This window comes from Stegodyphus dumicola, chromosome 8 (assembly GCF_044657685.1).
Source record: "Stegodyphus dumicola isolate Sdum_Otavi_A_Nest chromosome 8, ASM4465768v1".
NCBI classification, from domain to species: Eukaryota; Metazoa; Arthropoda; class Arachnida; order Araneae; family Eresidae; genus Stegodyphus; species Stegodyphus dumicola.
In genome coordinates, this window is record NC_140775.1 from 90,723,130 (window position 1) to 90,744,201 (window position 21,072).

The 21,072-nt window shown below is 32.3% G+C and overlaps 1 protein-coding gene across 4 annotated transcripts in view; it reads left to right on the forward strand.

Annotated features, from left to right (window-relative positions):
• The window catches only part of LOC118201073 (protein unc-13 homolog D-like), a 117,602-nt gene that overhangs the window by 29,310 nt on the left and 67,220 nt on the right, over positions 1-21,072 (forward strand). For all 4 annotated transcript variants that reach the window (XR_015042622.1, XM_085822111.1, XM_085822109.1 and 1 more), the window contains exons 6-7: positions 12,457-12,501; positions 12,611-12,652. Coding sequence is in view for 3 of the 4 variants with exons in the window: in XM_085822111.1 (XP_085678237.1) it covers positions 12,457-12,501; positions 12,611-12,652 (87 nt within the window). In the remaining variant the exon portion in view is untranslated. The remainder of the gene's footprint in view (positions 1-12,456; positions 12,502-12,610; positions 12,653-21,072) is intronic.

Sequence of the window (21,072 nt, forward strand, 5' to 3'; positions counted from 1 at the left end):
TCAGCCATAGAGGGTCTCTCAATCTCAGAGGCTAATTATGACTCTGCTACAGACATTCTTAAAAACAGATTCGGTCAAAGTGACCTTATTATCAATACACACATTTCTAATCTCTTAAATTTAAATCCTGTTCAAAGTTCAAATGAAGTGGCAAAATTGCAAAAACTTTATGATACAATTAACGTTCAAGTCAGAAGCCTTTTAGCATTCGGTGTGAAGCCAGAAACATACTCCAACATGTTCATTCCAATTTTGATGAAAATTGTCCCGAACGATATAACTTTAGAATTTCATCATACAAATACTGAAAATCCTTCAACCTATGATTTAAACAAATTTCTAGACTTTCTCCGATTAGAAATAGAATCTCGAGAAAAAATTAATTCCTTATCCTTTCCACGCAAGTCAAAACCGGAAATGAAAAGTACTAAGAGATATCCACCGACGCCAAAACATAAACAAACTGTCACCACACATGAATTTATGGCAGCCGCGTCATCAAATCAAAACTGCATTTTTTGTTTTCAAAACCATGACTCAGAGTCCTGTTTATGCTTTACAGTTAATGAGAAGGGAAATATTTTGAAGAACCAAGCACGGTGTTTTCCATGTCTTGCCCCTAAGCACAAAGTTTCACAATGCTGGCAACGTCAAACTAAAGTTTGGAAAATTTGCAAAGGTAAACATTCGGAAGCCATACGTTTTAAATTCAGTTCAATAGTTAAAAATACACCAAATGATAAAAAGGATAGTAATTTCTGTAAAATTTGCAAAGGTAAACATTCGGAAGCCATATGTTTTAAATGCAGTTCGATAGTTAAAAATACACCAAATGATAAAAAGGATAGTATATCAATTTCGAAAAATGATACACAAACTAAGGAACAGAAAGAAGAAATTGTTTTGGCCATTTCACATAGTGTAAATAACACAATTCTTTTACAGACTTGCACGATAAAAGTTAAAACAGCTAAGGAAAAGGTGTTTGACAGACTTCTCTTGCATAGTGGAAGTATGAAAAGTTTTTATGCTCGCGAGTTAGCAGACAGGTTTGAAGTCATAAGAAAAGAAAAATTGACTGTCTACACTTTTGGGAATACTTCACCCATCGAAAAAAATTATGACGTAGTTAAATTAACTTTAGAACATAGAAGGCCTTCCAATTCTAAACTAGAAGTTGAATTATTAGTAACTGATCATATATCAGGTACAGATATTCCTCCTCTTAAATCAGAAGAAATTAAGCAAAATAGACAATTAAAAAATTTGATGCTCACAGATTTTCCCGATTCCATTGCCATTCTAATTGGTGCAGATTATTATTACAGCATAGTAATGGGACATGTTAAATGCTTAAGCAAAAATCTTATTACAGTGGAAACTATTTTTGGCTGGTGCCTACATGGATGAGAGAGATTGGGATTATTCAATTATGGCAAAGCACACGAGGCCTATCTGCTTAAAGGGAGAGATGCCTTCGTGGAGGACTTTCTAAGGAAAACTGGCTCGTATACACATTACACATGGGGAAAACCACGAAAATGCCCATGCAGCCAGCCCGTTCACGGGATTCGAACCTCGGACCGAACTACCAGTGTTCAGCTTCTTTACCGCTTGACCGCTAGTGGGCCCTACATGGACGAAAAGGTGATGATGACGTCTCTTTAGCTTTCAATGTAGTTGTAGGGGAAGATTTGATTTCCAAACAAATAACAAAATTTTCGGACATGGAAAACTCAGGACTTATTGATAAGAAGGAAAACTTCGATTCAACTGAAAATGAATTCGTTGAATATTTCGAATCAAATATAACATATGAAAATTCTCGCTATAAAGTTAGATTGCCTTGGAAACATGACACATCAAATCTAAATAATAATAGGGAAATCGCAGAACAACGATTTTATCGACTTAAAAAACGATTTAAAAAAATCCTAATCTATTTTCCGAATACAGGAACGTATTAAGAGATCAGTTAAAACAAAATATTATCGAACCAGTTACAGAAATTTCAAATGAAGAGAATGTCATATTTTACTTACGACATAGGGAAGTTATACGCAAGAATCAAGCTACAAGTAAATTACGTATTGTTTATGATGCATCATCGCATGCTGCAGGATCCATTTCTTTAAATGACTGTCTACATGTTGGGCCAAATTTATACCCTGAAATATTCTAATTGTTATTAAGATTTCGGTATAATCCAATAGCCTTCACCGCAGATATAAAACAGGCTTTTTTACAGATTCTCATACATGAAAAGGATCGCGACATAACCAGGTTTCTGTTTTCCGAATTCCCTAATGATGAAACCATTTCTCTTGACATATATAGGTTCACTAGGGTTTTATTCAGAATGAATAATAGTCCATTTCTATTAGCCATACCATTAAACATCATCTGAAAAAATATAATAAACTTTATCCTACAACGGTTCACTTTTTGGATGAGAACGTATATGTAGATGATGTGATTGGAAGCCAACCAAAGATCAATGATGCATTAACTACGAGTCTAGAATCGGTCCAGATATTTCAGGAAGCAAGCATGCAGCTTCATAAATGGCATAGTAACTCGAGACAACTACATGAATTGTGGGTAAAACAGGGTATCGTTTCAGATGAAAATCCTGAAGATTTTAATAGAGAAAATTTCTCATTTAAGGTCTTAGGTATGGCATGGGATAATTCAAAGGATTTACTGTATTTTGATGTTCGAAACCTATTGTCTTTCACATCTAAACCAATAGAAACAAAACGATTTCTTCTACAAGTGTTGGGTCGGATATTCAATCCGATTGGAATTTTAAGATCTTTCACTCTTAGAATAAAGTGCTTAATACAGAAGATTTGGTCATCACAAATAGATTGGGATGAACCGTTGCCTGAAGATTTGTCCTCTTAATGGAGAAAATGGTGTGAAGAGCTACCTCAAATGGCTGAATTCTCCATCTCTCATTACTTTTTCATGCCCTCGAACTTTAATGTCGAAAATCTCGAATTACATTGCTTCTGAGATGCAAGTGTCAAAGCCTATGGTACAGTTGCATATTTACGTTTCACGACAGATAATAAAGAAATCAAAACGGCCTTTGTTTCTTCTAAAAATAGGGTAGCCCCGCTAAAACCCCTTACTTTAACGAGGTTAGAATTAATGGGGGCATTGTTATCAGTTAAATTAGTCAGCAATATTCTGAAAGTACTGAAATTGAAAATTCCGTGCTATTTTTTGACGGACTCAACAATTACTTATTTTTGGATCCAAAAACAACCTGAAGCCTTCAAACCCTTTGTCAAGAATCGTGTCAAAGAAATACAAAAATTGAGTTCACCTCAAGATTGGCATTATGCCCATGTGTCGACTACCCTGCAGATCTCATATCTGGGGAATCGAAGATTTCCAAGTTAATAAATGAGACCATTTGGACAAAAGGTCCCCAGTGGCTTCAACTCCCTCACAAACTTTGGCCAAGATTAGATATTAAAGAAGCAATAGATGAAAACAAACTGAATCCTGAAAGGGATTCGGTGATATACATCAACTTGAATGTGCAATAAAAAAAAGTACAGATGATCTTTTCGACATATCAAAATATAGCAAATTAAAGAAGGTGTTAAGAGTCACTGCTTGAACAACACGTTTCATTAGAAAATTAAGAAAAACTAGCGACATTCAAGGAACTCTCACAGCTGAAGAGTTACAAGAAGCAGAAAATTTCTGGGTAAGATCAGAGCAAAAGAAGTTTTTTGCCGAAGAATCTAAATCCCTCAAAGAAGGTCATTCGGTTGGAAAAAATTCCCCTTTGTACAATTTTCTTCCTTACATTGATGAAAAGGAAATCATGAGGTTGAGAGGAAGATTGGAATTTTCTGACTTCTCACTAGATAACAAACATCCAATAATCCTACCTAAAAATTCTCGACTGACGATACTAATTTTACACAAAGAACATGAGAAGATAATGCATGGAGGAATTGCTCCAGCTTTGGTTAAAGTCAGATCATGTTTTTGGATTCCTAAAGGAGGACAGTTAGTCAAAAAAGCATTAAAAGGTTGTATGATTTCCCAAAAATATTTAGCTAAACCAGCAGACCAGATGACAGCACCCTTACCAAAGGATAGAATCCAAGAATCACCTCCATTTGCAGTGTGTGGAATTGATTCAAGAATTTCATTGCGAAAGAAAGAATCCATTAGAAATTTATAATCAAGCGAGCCCCATGGTGGGGAGGGTTTTATGAGAGACTTGTCAGATCTGTTAAAGAGTGTTTAAGAAAAATCGTAGGAAAAGCGTTGTTGACTTTCGAAGAAATGTCTACACTACTTGTCAAAGTGGAGTCAGTTCTTATTTCACGACCTCTAAGTTATGTTTACAATGACAATGACGAGCTACAACCATTGACTCCAATGCACTTCCTAAACATTGGACAAACTGATTTGAAGTATCCTTTGACTTTTGCTAGAATCATCGGTAGCGAAACGACAAGAGAAACGCTGTTAAAAAGAAGGCGTTATCAAGAATTGCTGTTAATACAGTTGTGGTGCAAATAGAAGCAACAATATTTGTTAGGTCTTAGAACTGCTCATTTCTTGAAGAATCCGAAACTTCAACCGGAACTAAAAGTAGGAGATGTTTTAATTGAAGAAGATAATAAAAACAAACTATTATGGAAACTTGGCAGAATCATAATTTATTCCTGGACATGATGGTAAAGTCCGATCATTCGAATTAAAAAACTGGTAATGGGACTTTAAAACGTACTGTTCGACATCTATATCCTCTTGAACTTAAAAAAAAAAAAAAAAAAAAAAAAATGAACTCTAACTATTTTGTTTTGCATTTTTCTTTTTTCTTTTTTTTTTCTATTAATGATTAAATTGAATATCGTTAGTTAAGTTTGTTCAGTTAAGTTGAAAATATTTTTTTAATTTAGTTCATTTATTAGTTATAACGTTTATTATTTGATATATGTTGTGTATAACCTGTTCTGTAATTGAAGTGTTTGACTAATTAGTATTTTTTGTACTTTTATAGAATAGTGATTTATGTACATGATTGTATGTATAATTGAGTTAGATGAACTCTTGTCAGAGTTCAGGTGGGGAGTGTGTTAAGGAATATTCTTTGATATTGCCAAGAGATGGCGTTAGAAGTCCATCTATTGGCTTACTTGACGCTTACCCTTCTGAACACGTAACTTGAAATTTTATTCTTGTTGAAGGTAGAATTGGATGCACTACGCAATAGAATTCGATTTAGATTATTTGATGGAACTATTTAGTTCTTGCTTTTTGAGCCTTAATATTCGATTCAGGCATTTTAGCCTACATTGTATATATGTAAATATTAAGTTTAATTAAAATTTATGTAAAACCCTCCAGGCCATGCATCTCATTTTGGATTATGATTGATTCGAATTTGATCTAGAACCTTTCGTTTCAGTAGTGATCTGTGCAACTACCTCTCATAGGCAACCATTTTTTAAAGTGATCAATATTTTTTAAATTATAAATAATAGTATTGAATATTATTTCTGTAAGGCTGTCATTTCCAAAAAAAAAGATCAAATTCTCTGAAATTCTCTATGGATGTAATCATCTTAGGCAGGACTCTGTATATGTAAAATTTATCCATAATTAAGTAATATGCCGTCACGAAATCACATATAAAAGTTTATTTTAATTAAAAAAACGGAATTGTGCATAAAGGAAAATATCAAATTTAAAAACTGTTAACTTTTTAATTACCGTATTTGACGGCATATAAGACGCACCCTTATTTAGAAGGCCACACATAAGGAAAAAAAGTTTAAATAGTCTGTGCGATAGCGCGGTACCACAATAACTTCAAATGTGGTTTCTTTTAGTTCTCACGTTTCGTAAAAGCCAAATAAACAATCATTGAATGTAATTACCAAACATATTTTTATTAAGGAAAATTAACAAATGGCAAGCTATTTTAAACATGATATGTAAATTTCAATAATGAATAAATGAATGAACGGCAATCAATCAAACATAATACAAAATAAAGCAGAAACAACAAAAAACACAGATTCAAGGAAAATGTTGCCTATCATGAAATTAGACTTTAATCACTTTGAAAACCATAAAAATCCTTTTCACTATCATCATCATCGTAAACGAGAATATCGTCATCACTCCTGTTTCCGTCATCGCTATTATCACCTTCCTCGAATAATGCGCCGTCTTCTGTTCCATCAAGAGCATTACTGATTCCGCATTTTTTAAAGGACTTAACAATTACTTTAGCCTTTACGTCTTCCCAAGATCTTTTTACTCACTCGCACACTTGTGAAATAGAGGGCCGCTTCATTCTTCCTGAGGGTGTGAGGGCGTGATGTGGCTCTCCTATCCACTTGTTCCATCGTTCTCACACTTTTTCCTTAAATGGCTTATTCACTGACACATCTTAAAGGCTGCAATTGGCTAGTCAGTCCACCAGGAATGACAGCTACCTGGGTTTTTAATTCTCTCGCTTTATTCTTTATTGCTTCATTTCTATGGGCGCTGAACTGATCCAAAACCAAAAGAGAGGGTTTTCTTAACCCTTTGACGGTTATGGAAATGAGCAGTTTCCGTTTACTTAATTCGCGCAGCATTAGGAGTAAACAGTAGTCGAAAGTGGCAGCTGTTTTCCCCCGCCGTTCTTCCGAAAATGTCACCTTTCTCTGGCGATGCCGTAGATAGCTCGCCTCGCACATTTTAAAAACTTCTTAAAGTATTTGTAGTACATAAATAACAGTTTTTACGTACTTTAAAATAATTATTAAACAGTAAATTATAAATGATTACAACCAATTATATAAATAATAATAGTTAATTATAAATATAAGACAAATATTAAATTGAAAGGACTAAATAAATACAACTAATGTAAAACTTTATGAAGCACAGTATAAATACAGTAATTACCTAAAAATCTTTTTGTGTGTGATATACTTTAAAACATGGAATTGCACATAATGGGGCATTACAGTCTTTGCAATACGTATGTGTTTCATGGCGAATTCTTTTTCCATTAGCATCATTTTTGCTGCAACATACCACACATCGTCTAGTAGGTTCTTTCTTTTTTTCTGTTGGTGGAATATAATCAGGAAAGTGGCGTGCTGACAATCTTAAAGTATTCGAAACTGTTTCAGCAAGTTTTAATTTCAAATGTCTATGAGTGTGATATTTCTCAACAATTCTTTCAGCTAGTTCAATTCTGAATTCCAAATTTGATTTTTTATTCCCCCCCTTTTTTTTCACAGCTGAAAAGCATTAAAAATTGTTATGTCCAATAAATAACAAAATATTTTAATATTTCCTATTTTATGTAATATTTCCTTTGTCGAGATCGGGTTACATCATAGTATTCTTTGCTCTTAAATTTATTCAAATTTTCAGCAGCAAAAATGTTGGTTTCCGTAACAATATGATTTATAATCTCATCAGTAAAAAACAGCTCAAAATACTCTAATGGATCAGAAATATTTGTCATGCAAGCTTTCATGCTTACATCACCAGTAAAACTAAATCGGCTAGGAGCGTGAGAACTTGAATCAATTATACACCACTGTCGAACACTCGAAAAATCTTCCTCATAGCTTGAATTGTCTTCTGAGCTTGAAATACTGTGAACAAAGTCTTCATCAGATTAAAAACTTGATAAGCTTTCTGTATTACAATCATAATCATCATCATAACTATCTAACTTTCGCTTTTGAGCCATTTTACTGTACAAACACCCGAAAAACCGCGCCAAAATACGTATAAAATGAACAAGGTAAAAAAAAAAATCCACCTTCATTATGCAAAGAAATTTATGGAACTCGTACTGCCATCTGTAGACAGTAAAACTAACTAAATTCGTGTGAAACACAATCAGTGCAGAATAATAATGGCGACCGAAGTCAGCTTGTCAGCGCGCATTGAGGAAAAATTTCACTGCGCGAGTAGAGCTCGTTACTAACCATTTCAGTCAAAATCTTGCTGCCGAGCGGAACTCATTTGCGCGCATTATGAAGCACGATTCAATTGCAAGCTGAACTCGTTCATAACCATCAAAGGGTTAGTCCACCTGGTTGCCTCGCCCATATGTTGTGTAACCACAGTTTCAATCCAGCTTCGTCCATCCAACCTTTCAGATGAACATGAACAATTACACCCGTTGGAAGTTTTTCTTTCGGATGAGTTTTTCTTTTGAATATGAAAAATGGCAGTAGTTTTGTGCCATCAGCACAACATGTTAGAATTACCGTATATCGGGTTTTTTCATGACCTGTGGTTTTTATGTTTATTGATTTAGAAACTTTAATACTCACAGTCTTGTTGGATAGTACATCAAACAGGGTTCGTAGCGGTCCTTGTAAGTACTTATAAGTCCTTATATTTGAAAATGAAATATAAAGGCCCTTATAGGTGCTTACTTTTTCTTTAAAACCCTTATTTTTTTTTATTTTTAGTGCTTATTTTTTGCTTTTAGTGCTTTTTTTTTAATGAACGCGCTATTTTTCCTCGTACCGAAACTAAATAAACAACATTTCTTCCTAATATGGAATGTCAGATGGTGAATCATACTCCCGGAAATAGCTTTTCCCCCTTTCTCTGCATTAACATAACCTTTGGTGTGCACGAAGAGTACAGACAAGTGCCTGTTGTTCTATTGGTCAAAGAATTGCGAAAGCAGTAGAAAATTCCGGTACATTCGGCATTCTTTTCCTCCCACCCAAATACTACACTCGTTTGAATTTCTTTGCATTCTCGTTCCGCTTGGTCAGTTCATATTCGTGTTTATTATGATCGTTATGCTTATATTATGAGCATATGTATGAATGTTTATAATAACATAGTTGCAGTAACTGCTGAAGTATAGTAAACTTCCAAAAATGCTTGTGTTTTAACACAGATTAGCTTTCTAAGGAATAATATTCAGAATGGCTTAAATAAAGGGAAAATAATCTAATAGTCAAAATAATTTTATTTTTTTGGCCAATACGTTATACAGTACGAAGATTGGGAAGTTCTCCCCTTTTTCCACAAAATCTTGAATATTGAAACTGTTACAGTTCGCTGCAAAACAAGCAACGGACTTTTTTTTTTTTGTGTTTCACTCTCCAATCTGGATTGAATAGGACTAAAAGTTCTGCAGTCTACCAACCCAAGCAAAGAATGATTCTTTTCCGGAAATTTAATGCCGTCTGTTGAAAATTAGAATTAAAAACACCCCAGTTATTTAGTTCTTTATTCCCCCAATACAGGCAGCTGTTGATTCCAATTGCGTAATATCACGCAGGGAAGAATTACGGCGCACGTATTGCGCAATAAATGTTCTGTCCAAGATTTGTTTATGAACACTTAAAAGAGTTTTACTGTGCTTGCTAAGCAGAATATTTTTCAGTTCCATTGGTTTATTTTTATATGATACACATATCGAAATGTCAAAAGCATTTATTTAGCGGAAAAATCTAAAGAGCGACTACAGTCTACCCCTCCGCTCCTCTTTTTCAAGTTACGCTCGACTGTTCAAATATTCGCCAATTTGCAAGTATGCGGGTTAGTTAAGCTTTTACTGTTAAAGGATAATTGTATGAAGCAAATTTCTGTCTTCTGATTTCAGAAATGTTCCTCTTTTTTACTTTAATTATACTTTGCTTGCAATATCTGTTAAGGGAAAACTGATATACAATGAAAATTTAGAAAATGTTCAGAATTTAGATTTAAATTATTTAAATATCAATATGAGTGGAAAAATAAATTGTATTTATTATTAGGTTCCAAGCAAATACAATAAATATGCCTTATTATTATTTATTTTCTCTATTTTGAACTGAAATTTCATCATTAAATCTTGTAATATAGTTTAGTTCTGCATAGTTTTTTTTCTCTCATTGTAAACTAGTTCTGTAAATTGAACTGTTATTTAAAATCAAAAAAAGAAAAAAGTAATTATTTTCCATGGTTGAGGTAATGCTTATTCTCTTAATAAATACTGCATTTCTCATGTTTTAAATTACAAGTCTAATTTTTAAGGTTATGCAGTTGTGTATAATGTAATTAGACAGGTGCTTATTATTTTTTTTTTCTTAAAATGTACTTGAAAAGTGCTTATAGGTGCTTATTTTTTTAACTAAAATGTGGCTATGAACCCTGTCAAATGTGCGTGGAATTTCATCCACACTTCTATCTTACTGAGCTCAAAAGAAGTTTTATTGCACGCATTTATAACAAACCTATGAAATGCCAGTATTTTTTCTTCATAATCTGCTGTCATTTTCTGTCCAATAGTTGTTTTTGTGCACATTGATAAGCCTTGCCTTTTCATGAACCTGTAGCACCAGCCCTCAGACCCTGAAAAGTTCTGATTCCCATGTTTTTCTGCAAATCCTTTGGCCTCATTGATTATCATTTTGGCTGGAACACTTATCCTAGATTTCTTCTTATCTATCACCTACATTTTTACAGCATTTTCAAGTTCAGGCCAAGATGGAGCTGGGCATCGAAGGTTTTGTTTTTTAGCAGCCTTCAGTTGATCTTCCTGCAGTCGCCAAGTACATATCATTTTTTCGGTAGTGGTGGACCGAAATGCCTTGTTGCTGCTCTGTTTCCATGCACTTTGGCTTAGTTTAACACTCCTAGTTTATACTGAATTGTATAGCTTAATCTCTTGTTTCCTGTAGTCATATTTTCCAGGGTATTTTTTTAAAACAAATAGCTTTAAGCACCGATACCAACACGTTTTTACAGAGTAGCACCGATGCCAACACTTGTGTCAGCTGAGTCAAAGAAAGTCTATGTAAAGAAGGAAAGGCTCCATAGACATAATGTGACCATCGAACCTGTTTGAACTTCGACATCAGCTTCGAGCTTTGACGCTTTTTGGTGACAGATATTTCACGCATGCGCAAAATAATTATGGCAGATGTAGAAAAAGTTACATGTGTCTAGTCCTTTATCCGGGTTAAAAATAGCATTCAATATTGAAAGTTAACCTGTGTCCTTCACGTATAAGACGCAGGTAACTTTTTTGAGACCGAATTTAGGAAAAAAAGTGCATGGTATGTGCCGTCAAATACGGTAATTAATCCTCACAATTTTATGCTGATAAATGTGTCACATTTTCAAAAATTTTGAATTTGCAAAATGGTTGTTTTCCATCTTTGTGCTGAAGTATTCCAAGCTATTTGCACATCTTTAGACAAATCTAAAAACAATAAAATACCATAAACTGTTTAAAAAAACAAAACTATTTTATTTTTTACATGGCTTAAAGCATTTTTATCGCTAATTGTTCAAGCACATGGCATGCTTTTCAATGAGATGCTGTCAAGTCATACCCAGTCTGTTATCTATAACCTATGTTATGCAACAAGGAGTTTTACACTCTTTTTACACATTAGTAATGATTTTAAGAGGCTTTCTGAATACTGAATGTTTTCACAGAGAAAATAATTGCATGTTTTTATTTTAGAATGTGTATATTGTAAAAGATGCTTCAAATGAAAAGTACAAAATTTTAACTGTTTAAGCAAAAGTGAAAATTATTTTTAAAAAAATTATGCTGTGTTATCAATGTAAGGCAGAAATAACAGTTGAATATGGAATGGAAATGAAGGCCTTGTTTTCCTATCTGAAAAATTAAAATTATGTCATGGAATCACTCTATAATATATAACCACTCTATAATAAACAAATATGCTGAATGAGGAAAATATTTGAGAACAGCAGTGTACAGGAATTTAGAGCAAGGTTAGTCATGAGCAATATTATAGCTCTTTGATTTGGAATCTTTGTCCATATAAAGCTAGACTATTTGGTTTTTACATTTTTTAATTTATGTGTAATATTAATTACAGCAATTTTTCTTTCTATTTGAAAATTACTCTCCCCTGATAGATTATTTTATCATATTGTAATTACTGGTATCAAAAGAATTTATGTGAATTTTAATATCACGTTAGATATTGTGTAAAAAATTAATTAATTTTTTTATTTTCTGTTGGAAAATGATGTACAAGTTTTACTAAATATGTACAATTTCATAGTATCTGTTTCATTTATCAAGATTTGAAAAGCGCAATTTTTCATTTAATAAAGTCAAATATCAATTTCAAACAAGAAAAACTTAAAATCACATTTTATATATGATGTTCACAATATGAACATGAAAATATTTTTTCACCTTCATTTTCTGAGTTCAGTGCTGAACTTGATATGTCAATGTGACTTCACATCAATATTTAAAAAGAAAGCTTTTTTTTTAATGAATACATTTTAAGTTGAAATAATGATTAATAATGTGCATTATCCTACAGTTAACAAAATTGTAAGAAATGCTTTTATAATAATATCATTTAAATCTTAGAATATTTTAATAATATACTAAGTGAATTTTATATATATATATGTTTTGTTTTTGTGTAACTATAATGTATTTTTAATTCCTAGGGAAGTTCCTAATTATCAGTCAGATAACCTTCATTTAGAACTTTGGTAAGTTATCAGATATTTATGTAACTGTAAATTAATGCAAATAAGAACTAAATTAAAGCATTTTATATAATATTTGTTTTATTACACCTTTTACTTAATGTATTTGCAGGGCACTATATCCTGTTGTTGTGAACCAAGTACAAAAAATCATGTGAGATCTTAATTTTTTATATATTTTGTAAATGCTCATTAATTTTTTTTAATTTATGAACTACAGTCAAAAGTCTTTAATCCAAACTCGTCGGGACTTCAGCGATTCCGGATTATCCGTTTTTCCGGATTATAGATCATCAATTTAAATCTGGTAAGATGGCATGCAGAAATTATAAAATTAAAAGTATACAACCATAATTTATGAAATAAAGAGCAATTAGGATCTAAAATTTACCAAAAAAAAAAAAGCTTAATATTTATTTGTTTACTTTATTAAACATTTCTTTCAACGCGCGCCTGCGTAAAGCATACATTACGCATAGTCGAAATTAGAAAATTGCAACCAGAAAACTATTTGATCTGTATTTGTGATATTTATAATGACGAGGAATTTGATTTAAATCATATCAAAGACGGAGTACATCGAGATGAAATACCACATTTAGTAAAGAATTATAAGCCGAATAAAATAAAAACATCTGCCCTAAAGATAAGGATAGTGCTGACAGATCAACTTTCAGTTCATTGTGCGCCGTGATGTCCCCCCTGCCCCGCAGAGCAGCATGAAATTGCTAAACAGATTTCGGAATGGTTAGAGAAACAAAGGATATGTCTTTATCCATTTTTTTTGCAGCAATTCCACTTTTTGTTTGATGGACATCGAAACATGCTTTCGCTTTGTAGATCCTTCGGCAGCTCCAGAATCAGAAATTCTTTTTGACATAATCGAAAGTTCAAGCTCACTTTTATAAAATTTCTCTAACAGTCTGCAAAAAATAATAAGCCGGATCCAATTCGAAGATTAAGAAACAACACAATCTGCAGCAGTAACTGAAATAGATAAATAGATAATTTTAGCTTAGCTTATACCGTTTGTTATACGTTAAATGCATATGCGCATGCGTAAATGCATATGTGCGTGCATAAACACATATGCGCATAATATATACGCATGCGCAGAAAGTTTGTATATTTGAGGTCCGGATAATAGATCATTCTGGATTATTGACGTCCGGATTAAATACTTTTAACTGTACTATTTTTGATTGCATTGCAAAGAGTATATATACAAGTAGCATAATATATATATGTATGTATGCCAATTAGTTATTGAAAATTTTTCCTAGAATGTTACACTCCATAAAATGTCTGGTAAGTTCTTTCAGCAACTATATCTGTATGTCATAATAATGATCATATAATGGTATAATTTATGTGTATAAAATATATTTTTTTTTATCTGCTTACAAGCTCACTTACTGTTTTAAAAAACTTATTTCTCAGTATAATGCAAATAAGCATTATACATTTTTTCACTTATGATTAGTTGTTCATCATGGGTTTGCCTTAGTATACCATGCATTATGCCCTTCAGTAATATCCACATATTACTTTAAATGGAAAGAAATATTCTCCATGTCTTCCTTTATGAGATGGGTGAGAACACTGAATATGATTTCACAGATATTGTTTTCAAGCTTATTAGTGATCTGCTGCCTGTTTAGATTTTTTCTTGCTACTTCATGAAAAATAGGTGCATGGTATCAGGTCTGGATTTTATAGAGGTCATTTTGTGAAACTGCTAGTCAAACATCTGTGAAAGTATTCATTGATCTAGTTCCTAATAGTGAACACCAAATATAGTGATTAATAGTCTTGCATAAATGGTAGACCAGAAGAATGCAGAAGTTATCAGCCACACAAAATTTTGTAACATTTTTAAGTAACTATCAGTGTTCTTGACGTCTTGTGTTAGACAGAATTCAAGACCAGTCACATTCCAGGTGATACCACACTGAGCTGTCATCACATTTAGCTTGTTCTGCATGCTTTCAGCCATCTTCTAGAGATTATTATATGCACAGTAATGAGATTATTGGAATAAATAAAACATCCAAGTAAAACTCAGCCTTCTCACTCCAAAGAATGTTTTCAAATAAATATGGTTAATTTTCATTTTAAATATGCAGGTTTCATTTGACAAAGTTTGCATCTATCATTCTCTTCTTATAACATTTATCTTGGAAAGATCATTGCATTATGAGGTTTTAACGGTCAATAATGTCTCTGTGGAGAGCAATTCATAAAAACATAACATGCATTCAGAACAATGTGTACTATATATACCATTTATCAAATTTTATGATCACGAAATTTAACTGTGTATATGGAAAGAAAAAAAAAAAAAAAAGAAAAGAAAAGAAAAAGAAAAAAAAAAAAAAAAAAACATTCACACCTTGTAAGAGGACTAAAGTGCTTAAGTAAACATGGGGAGAGGTGGGGGCTAGGTGTGGGTAAAAGGGAAACAGAAACTTCGAATAAATGCAGCGAGTGTCACACAAATTAAATGAATTATCTTTAAATACCTACTTTTCACCACTTTTCATTCAAAAAGTTCAGTATTTCACGTTTAATTGCTAATGTTGGTAAATTTCACATTTATTTGGTAATAGTGTTAAATTTTACATTTATTTGCATCTATTTCATAAATATGAAAATTATATACCCCTAATTATTACATGAAAGTGAAATATCCGGTCCTCACCTCAATACAGAGGTATCACCGGAGCCATAGGCCAAAATGTTAACTAATGATCCAGCAAAAGCTAAAGAGTAACATCAGAATTTAAAGGGAATTCAGAATCCTAGCAATGAATTTTGAAGTCCTCTGACCAGAGGATGTGTTGACCTCGCCAACATCTTTATTAAGAATTAAATACAAGTTTTACGTTGATCAAATCTATAATACAATAATATATAGTAATAAAGATACAATCAAGGTTGAGATATAATATTAGCAAGTAGGAATACAGTGTTACAAAGTAGAAAAAATACATATTTTAATGCTTTTAAGCATACAATATATATAATAAATCAAGTACTGACATTTTATACATATAAGTATTATGATGAAGAATAGATTGTATTTTCATTGACATACAGAAAATCCATGAGTTTTGAAAGTTGAGATCGACCCTTTTCTAACAGAACAAGTTTACAAAGTAGATCGATATTCAATCTTTGTGGAAATAGTTCTCTATGTCTACTGTCCAAGCTAGGGCAGTCTAATATCATATGAATTGCGTCCGCGGAGTCTAGACCACATGAACATCGACATTGTGATTCTTTTATCTTGAATCTATTGCAATAACAGGGAAAGGCTCCATGATTTGTTAAGATTTGATTGATGAAAAAATCATTAAAATGTCTTCTTTCTGAGATTTTAGGAAGAATCTTAAAAGTGGATCTGCTTGTATCTTCGTCTTGCCATTGACGTTCCCACAATACAAGAGCTTTCTCTTTGGCTTTACACACTATGGTGCTAATTGGGATCTTGCAGTTTATGCGATTGGAAGAAGAAATTCCATTCTTTGCAAGTTCATCTGCCTTCTCGTTACCTCAGACCCCTAATTATTACACCTGGATAAAAGATTACCATATTTTGTACTTTGTAGTAGTTTAATTTCTGTTTCTGTACCCAGTCAATAAGTGATTTCATAGCATTCAAAACTGCATAAGAAATGGCATACATTGTAGTGTAAAATACTGCAATATAACTTACTCAGAAAAAGTGACTTTTCACTCACCCTGTACAGTCTTGAGATATTTTGATGAAAGGGAAAGAAATTAACATCTAGTTAAATGTTATACTTAATTCTGTGCTTAACACCATTCAGAAGTCAACTAAACAGGTTTTACATTCAACATTGTTAAATAAATTAATTTTGAAAATAAATTTTGATTGCTTGTTTTGCAAGATGGGAAATATTGTTAATGATTCATAGGTGAAAAATGCCAACTTTGCGACTGATGATATATATATGTGTGTGTGTGTAATTTTGGAAACATTGAATGTAAGAACATTATGATGTAGATACGCAGAAATGCCAATGGCGTAGGTAATTGTTGCTTAGAGCGTCCATCCATTTTGATGAAGAATAAACAGTCGAGCCCAATTACATTCCGTATTTTATTTATATTCACTTGTGGCCACAATCACTTGGCACTCCAATGGTGCCCACTTCCAGAACATTCACAATTTTGATACTATACCGGTAGTAGCAACACATAGATGATTGCAGCAAAGTGTCTTAACATGATGAAAACTTATACCAGAAAAGAGAGTGTCACAGTACTTCAGAGGAAGAAGGGAGGAAGTCAAGTTTCAGTTTGAGTTAGTTTTGGTTTACAATTATTTTGATTGGGCAAGATATATCTGCAGTAAGCATTATGTAAGATTGCATGATTAATTTGAATGATGCAGTTTAGACTTATGGTGCTATTTTAAGCCATTTAAATTTAGAAGTTTGCTTTCATATTTTTATCTTACATATATATGTAAGGAAAATAAAAAATATGTAAAAGATTAAATTAGAAACATAAATTTTACTTCTCAATTCTCAAATTAGTAACCCCTCTCTGCACTGTGTCATTTCTAGTTAATCCATGCCATATGACATATATAGCACTATTCTAACATAGGTACATAATTCTGGTGATGTTAAATGGAACTAAAACTCAAGCAGCCAATAGTAATTTTACAGTAATATTAACTATCCAATCAAAATGCACTGAGAACCAAAACTAACTCAGTCTGAATTAAGATTTCACTCTGAACATAATGCACTTGCTTTCCACGCTTTGGTCTAGCTGGACTGCAGTCTGTCTGTTCCTCCTTTCTTATTGCAAAATAATCTAAAATGTAAGCTTTTTGGAATAGGCACAATTAATGTGCCAACGTGTTTGTGGCCGTAACAGTTTGCTGAAATAAAAAAATGAATACTTAATCTGCCTTTGCCTCCAATTTCTTATTCATTATGGATCAACACTTCTATGCCATCAAAATTCCTGCTGGTCATTACTTCTGAGTTTGTTTTTATCACACATATATATTAATTTTTTTTTTTTTTTTTTTTTTTTGAATTAAGTCATTGTGAATTGTTTGAGTGACAAGGGTGAAAAATTGTCTTAATTATCTTTAGTATTTCTGCAATGCTATTCTCTTAATAATTCTTTTATTTTCTTATGTATGTTAGGATTTAATTGATTCAATATTAATTAATTAAATTAGTTCACCTGCCACTGATAAAATTCTTTTCCAGAAAACAAAAGTAATTTTTTTTTTTTTTTTTGTTAGGCATAGGCGAATTACATCGAGAATCAAATGCTAATCTCATCTTAACCACTTGCGCTATGGCTAAACTTCTTGGTTGCGGTGCCGTGCACTACAATATAACAAGCGGTAAAGTGTCTCATTTACGCAGCTCTGCATCTGCGAGTGCAATCCAGAGCTGTAACTCGAGAAATAAACAATCTCGTTGTTAGGCGACGTATGCATTCCGTTATTTTCATTTTTGCGAGCAGTTTGAAACAAAAGCATCTCGATGTGCATGGCACATCTTTTTAACGCAAATAATTAATTTAAACATTATCTTCTCTAAGGTGGCATGGATTTCTACTGTCTGTCTATGGTAAGAACAGCTCTTGCCAGTTTGTCTGCAGCTGTCTGTTGCCGTAGAAACGAGCCCTTACCCATTTTTCGTAGGGGTGTCTTGAAGATTTACTTCTCAGTGTGCCACCTTGGTGCATTTAAAGATGATTTGGCGATATTCACATTTTGTTTTAGTTTCAAGTAAAAATACTCGTTGGCCCTTTGCATCGACCCCCGACATCCAATTAAAAATGAAAATGCGAGGGCATAGATAAAGCTTTTACAGTCAAGAAACAGTCTTTGATTTTGCCGTATGAGGTACAAGTCGCTGAATTTGCCATGTCTCTAGATGTACACTGCTTTAAAAAAAAAAAAAAAAAAAAAGGACGACAGTGCTCTATCTCCTGTTTTACTGGGCCGATTGACAAAATTCAAACTGTGTTTTTCATGCCTCGAAAGCGTGACTTAGGATATATATTAGATTTATATATAGCACTATTCTAACATAGGTATTTTGACACAAAATCGGACTTTTTCTGAAATAACATACCAATTTTTTTCCATATTTTGATTCTACGGCTCAAATTATGCCAGAATGGCAAGTTTTGTAAAAATCGTACGAGTAGTTTTTAAAATATTAGCTCTCAAAATTTTAGCTCCTTAATGTTAATTGAATTTGGCAAATATTTATTAATATGTCTTTTTTTTTTATTTATTAAACTTTTTTGATTTTTCCTTTCACATTTCGAAACTTAGGTTTATTCTAAATAAAATTTACCCATTTTTTGTGTTTTATTTTTTAAATATCTATTTTTAAATAATTTTTATAAATTTTTCGAAAAAAATTTTGAATTATAACCTATAAAAGTTTTACCATTATCTTATAGTAGGTGTATTTCTAAGCATACCTGCAAAAAATTAGACTTTTTTATTCAAATTTTTCTAAGATATACACGAATTTACATAATTTCGCGTTTTGAAATTTGGCATCTTTTTTGTTAGCGATATTAACGCCAAATATGGTTTATGGATTTTTGTTACGGTGAATTGCCACAGCTATTTTTAACCCTAAATTTCAAATAAAATTTTGCGGAGAATTAATTATATGAAATCTTTTCCCTCAATGATGCGTAATAAATGCTTATTAATACTATATGAAAAGCTATTTTTTATAGATGATATTATTCAAATTTTTAACTATTTTTTAAAATTTCTCTCTTTCTTCCTTTTTTTAAAAAAATATTTGTAAGAGTAAATTTTTATCTTCGGCGTTTTATCATCTGCTACTTTACTTTAACTTCATTTAAATCGAATTGTCTAAAACTGAGAACATTCGTTTGATGTTTATTTGAATTTTATGAAAATATTTTATGACATTAACTGCATAATTTATTTCTAAACAAGCTGTTGCTTATGAAGTGGCTTAAAGAGCGGCTCATACTATCATCCATATTTTTAAAGCACAGTATATTTTTATAGAAACATAAGATTTAGAATAATCATTTTTATAAAAGTCAAATTATGATATAAAATACAATCCTCTAGAGACCGAATTAATGGAAGTTCAGTGGTTATGTAGAAATGGTCTGCAGCTATTTAATGGCTGGATAAGTCAGCAGGTTCTGTGGACAAGTAAGAATAATTATATAAACGACACCCAACATTCTGGATTCAATTAACAACGAGGATACAATGTTTATTAAATGAATTTAAGAAGTTTTTAAACATAAAAAATTAATTCATTTTTTTATCCTAAAATGTATTTTTACGCATAGCGTATTTTCATTATATCCTTAAAATTCTAATTTAGAATGTAATTGTCAAGAACTGAATTCTAATCATCAGTAATATAATAAGTAATTATTACGGTTATTAATAAATCCTTCTTATAAAATAATTGCAAATATTTCAAAAAACTTTCTGTCTGAATGCAAATATTTTTCTATGCAAATATTTCTAATTTTATATTAATCAAGATTGCACACGATATTATTTATTTGCCCTTCAATTCTTACCGTCAGCTCTAGTAGAAGTTACAAATCAATTATATTTAATTAAGGATTGGATTGGATTATTTGATTATGGCAAAGCACACGAGGGCTATCTGCCTGAGGGGAGGGATGCCTTCGTGGAGGACTTTTTAAGGGAAACTGGCCCGTATACATGTTACACATGGGGAGAACCACGAAAATGCCCGTGCAGCCAGCCCGTTTGCGGGATTCGAATCTCAGACCGAACTAACAGTGTTCATCGTCTTTACTGCTCAGCCGCTGGCGGGCTATTTAATTAAGGAATGACCATCTAAGTTTAGAAACAGCGTATCGTAACAATAATTCAATTATTGGCGCCGTATCTTTTATGTTACTCCCGATTGGCAAGCTACATGATTTTTAATGAGTATTCGGGTTTTGCTAGTAACTTCACTTGGAAATCACGCTTAAACTAGGTTAATTGGTTATTTGAACATAGAAAGACCATGGGAGCTATTTGGTTAAGATGCTTTCATAGAGAACCTTTGTAAAGAGAACGTAGAAAACTACGAAAACTGACCATGCAGCCTGGGTTAGACTTTGCAACAAACAATTAGTATTTAACAATCTTCAAATGCTATGCAACTGGTGAGGCTCCAATTAATTTTTTTTTTTTTAAATATTTAAAATATTGTTGTATTCTTCGACAGAAAGCTGAATTTAAGTTTTGTTAACTCGTTAGTAAACTACCAAGCCGTAGTGCAAATGAATATTCAATTTCTTTTGTAATAATTGCACTTAATATTCTTTGAATATGAGCTAATGAAGGAACGTTCTCGGAAGATTAAAGAAGTGTTTAAATCCAGTGATATTAAGTTTGTTTTACAAGCTCAGGTATCTAAACAATTCTGAAATTGCTCGAGTAGTTGACTTGTAAATGGCTGTGAATTAAGCAGATGACTTTTAATCTTACGTTATTCAGTCAGAAAACGTTTTCCAAATGTTTTGCACCCACCA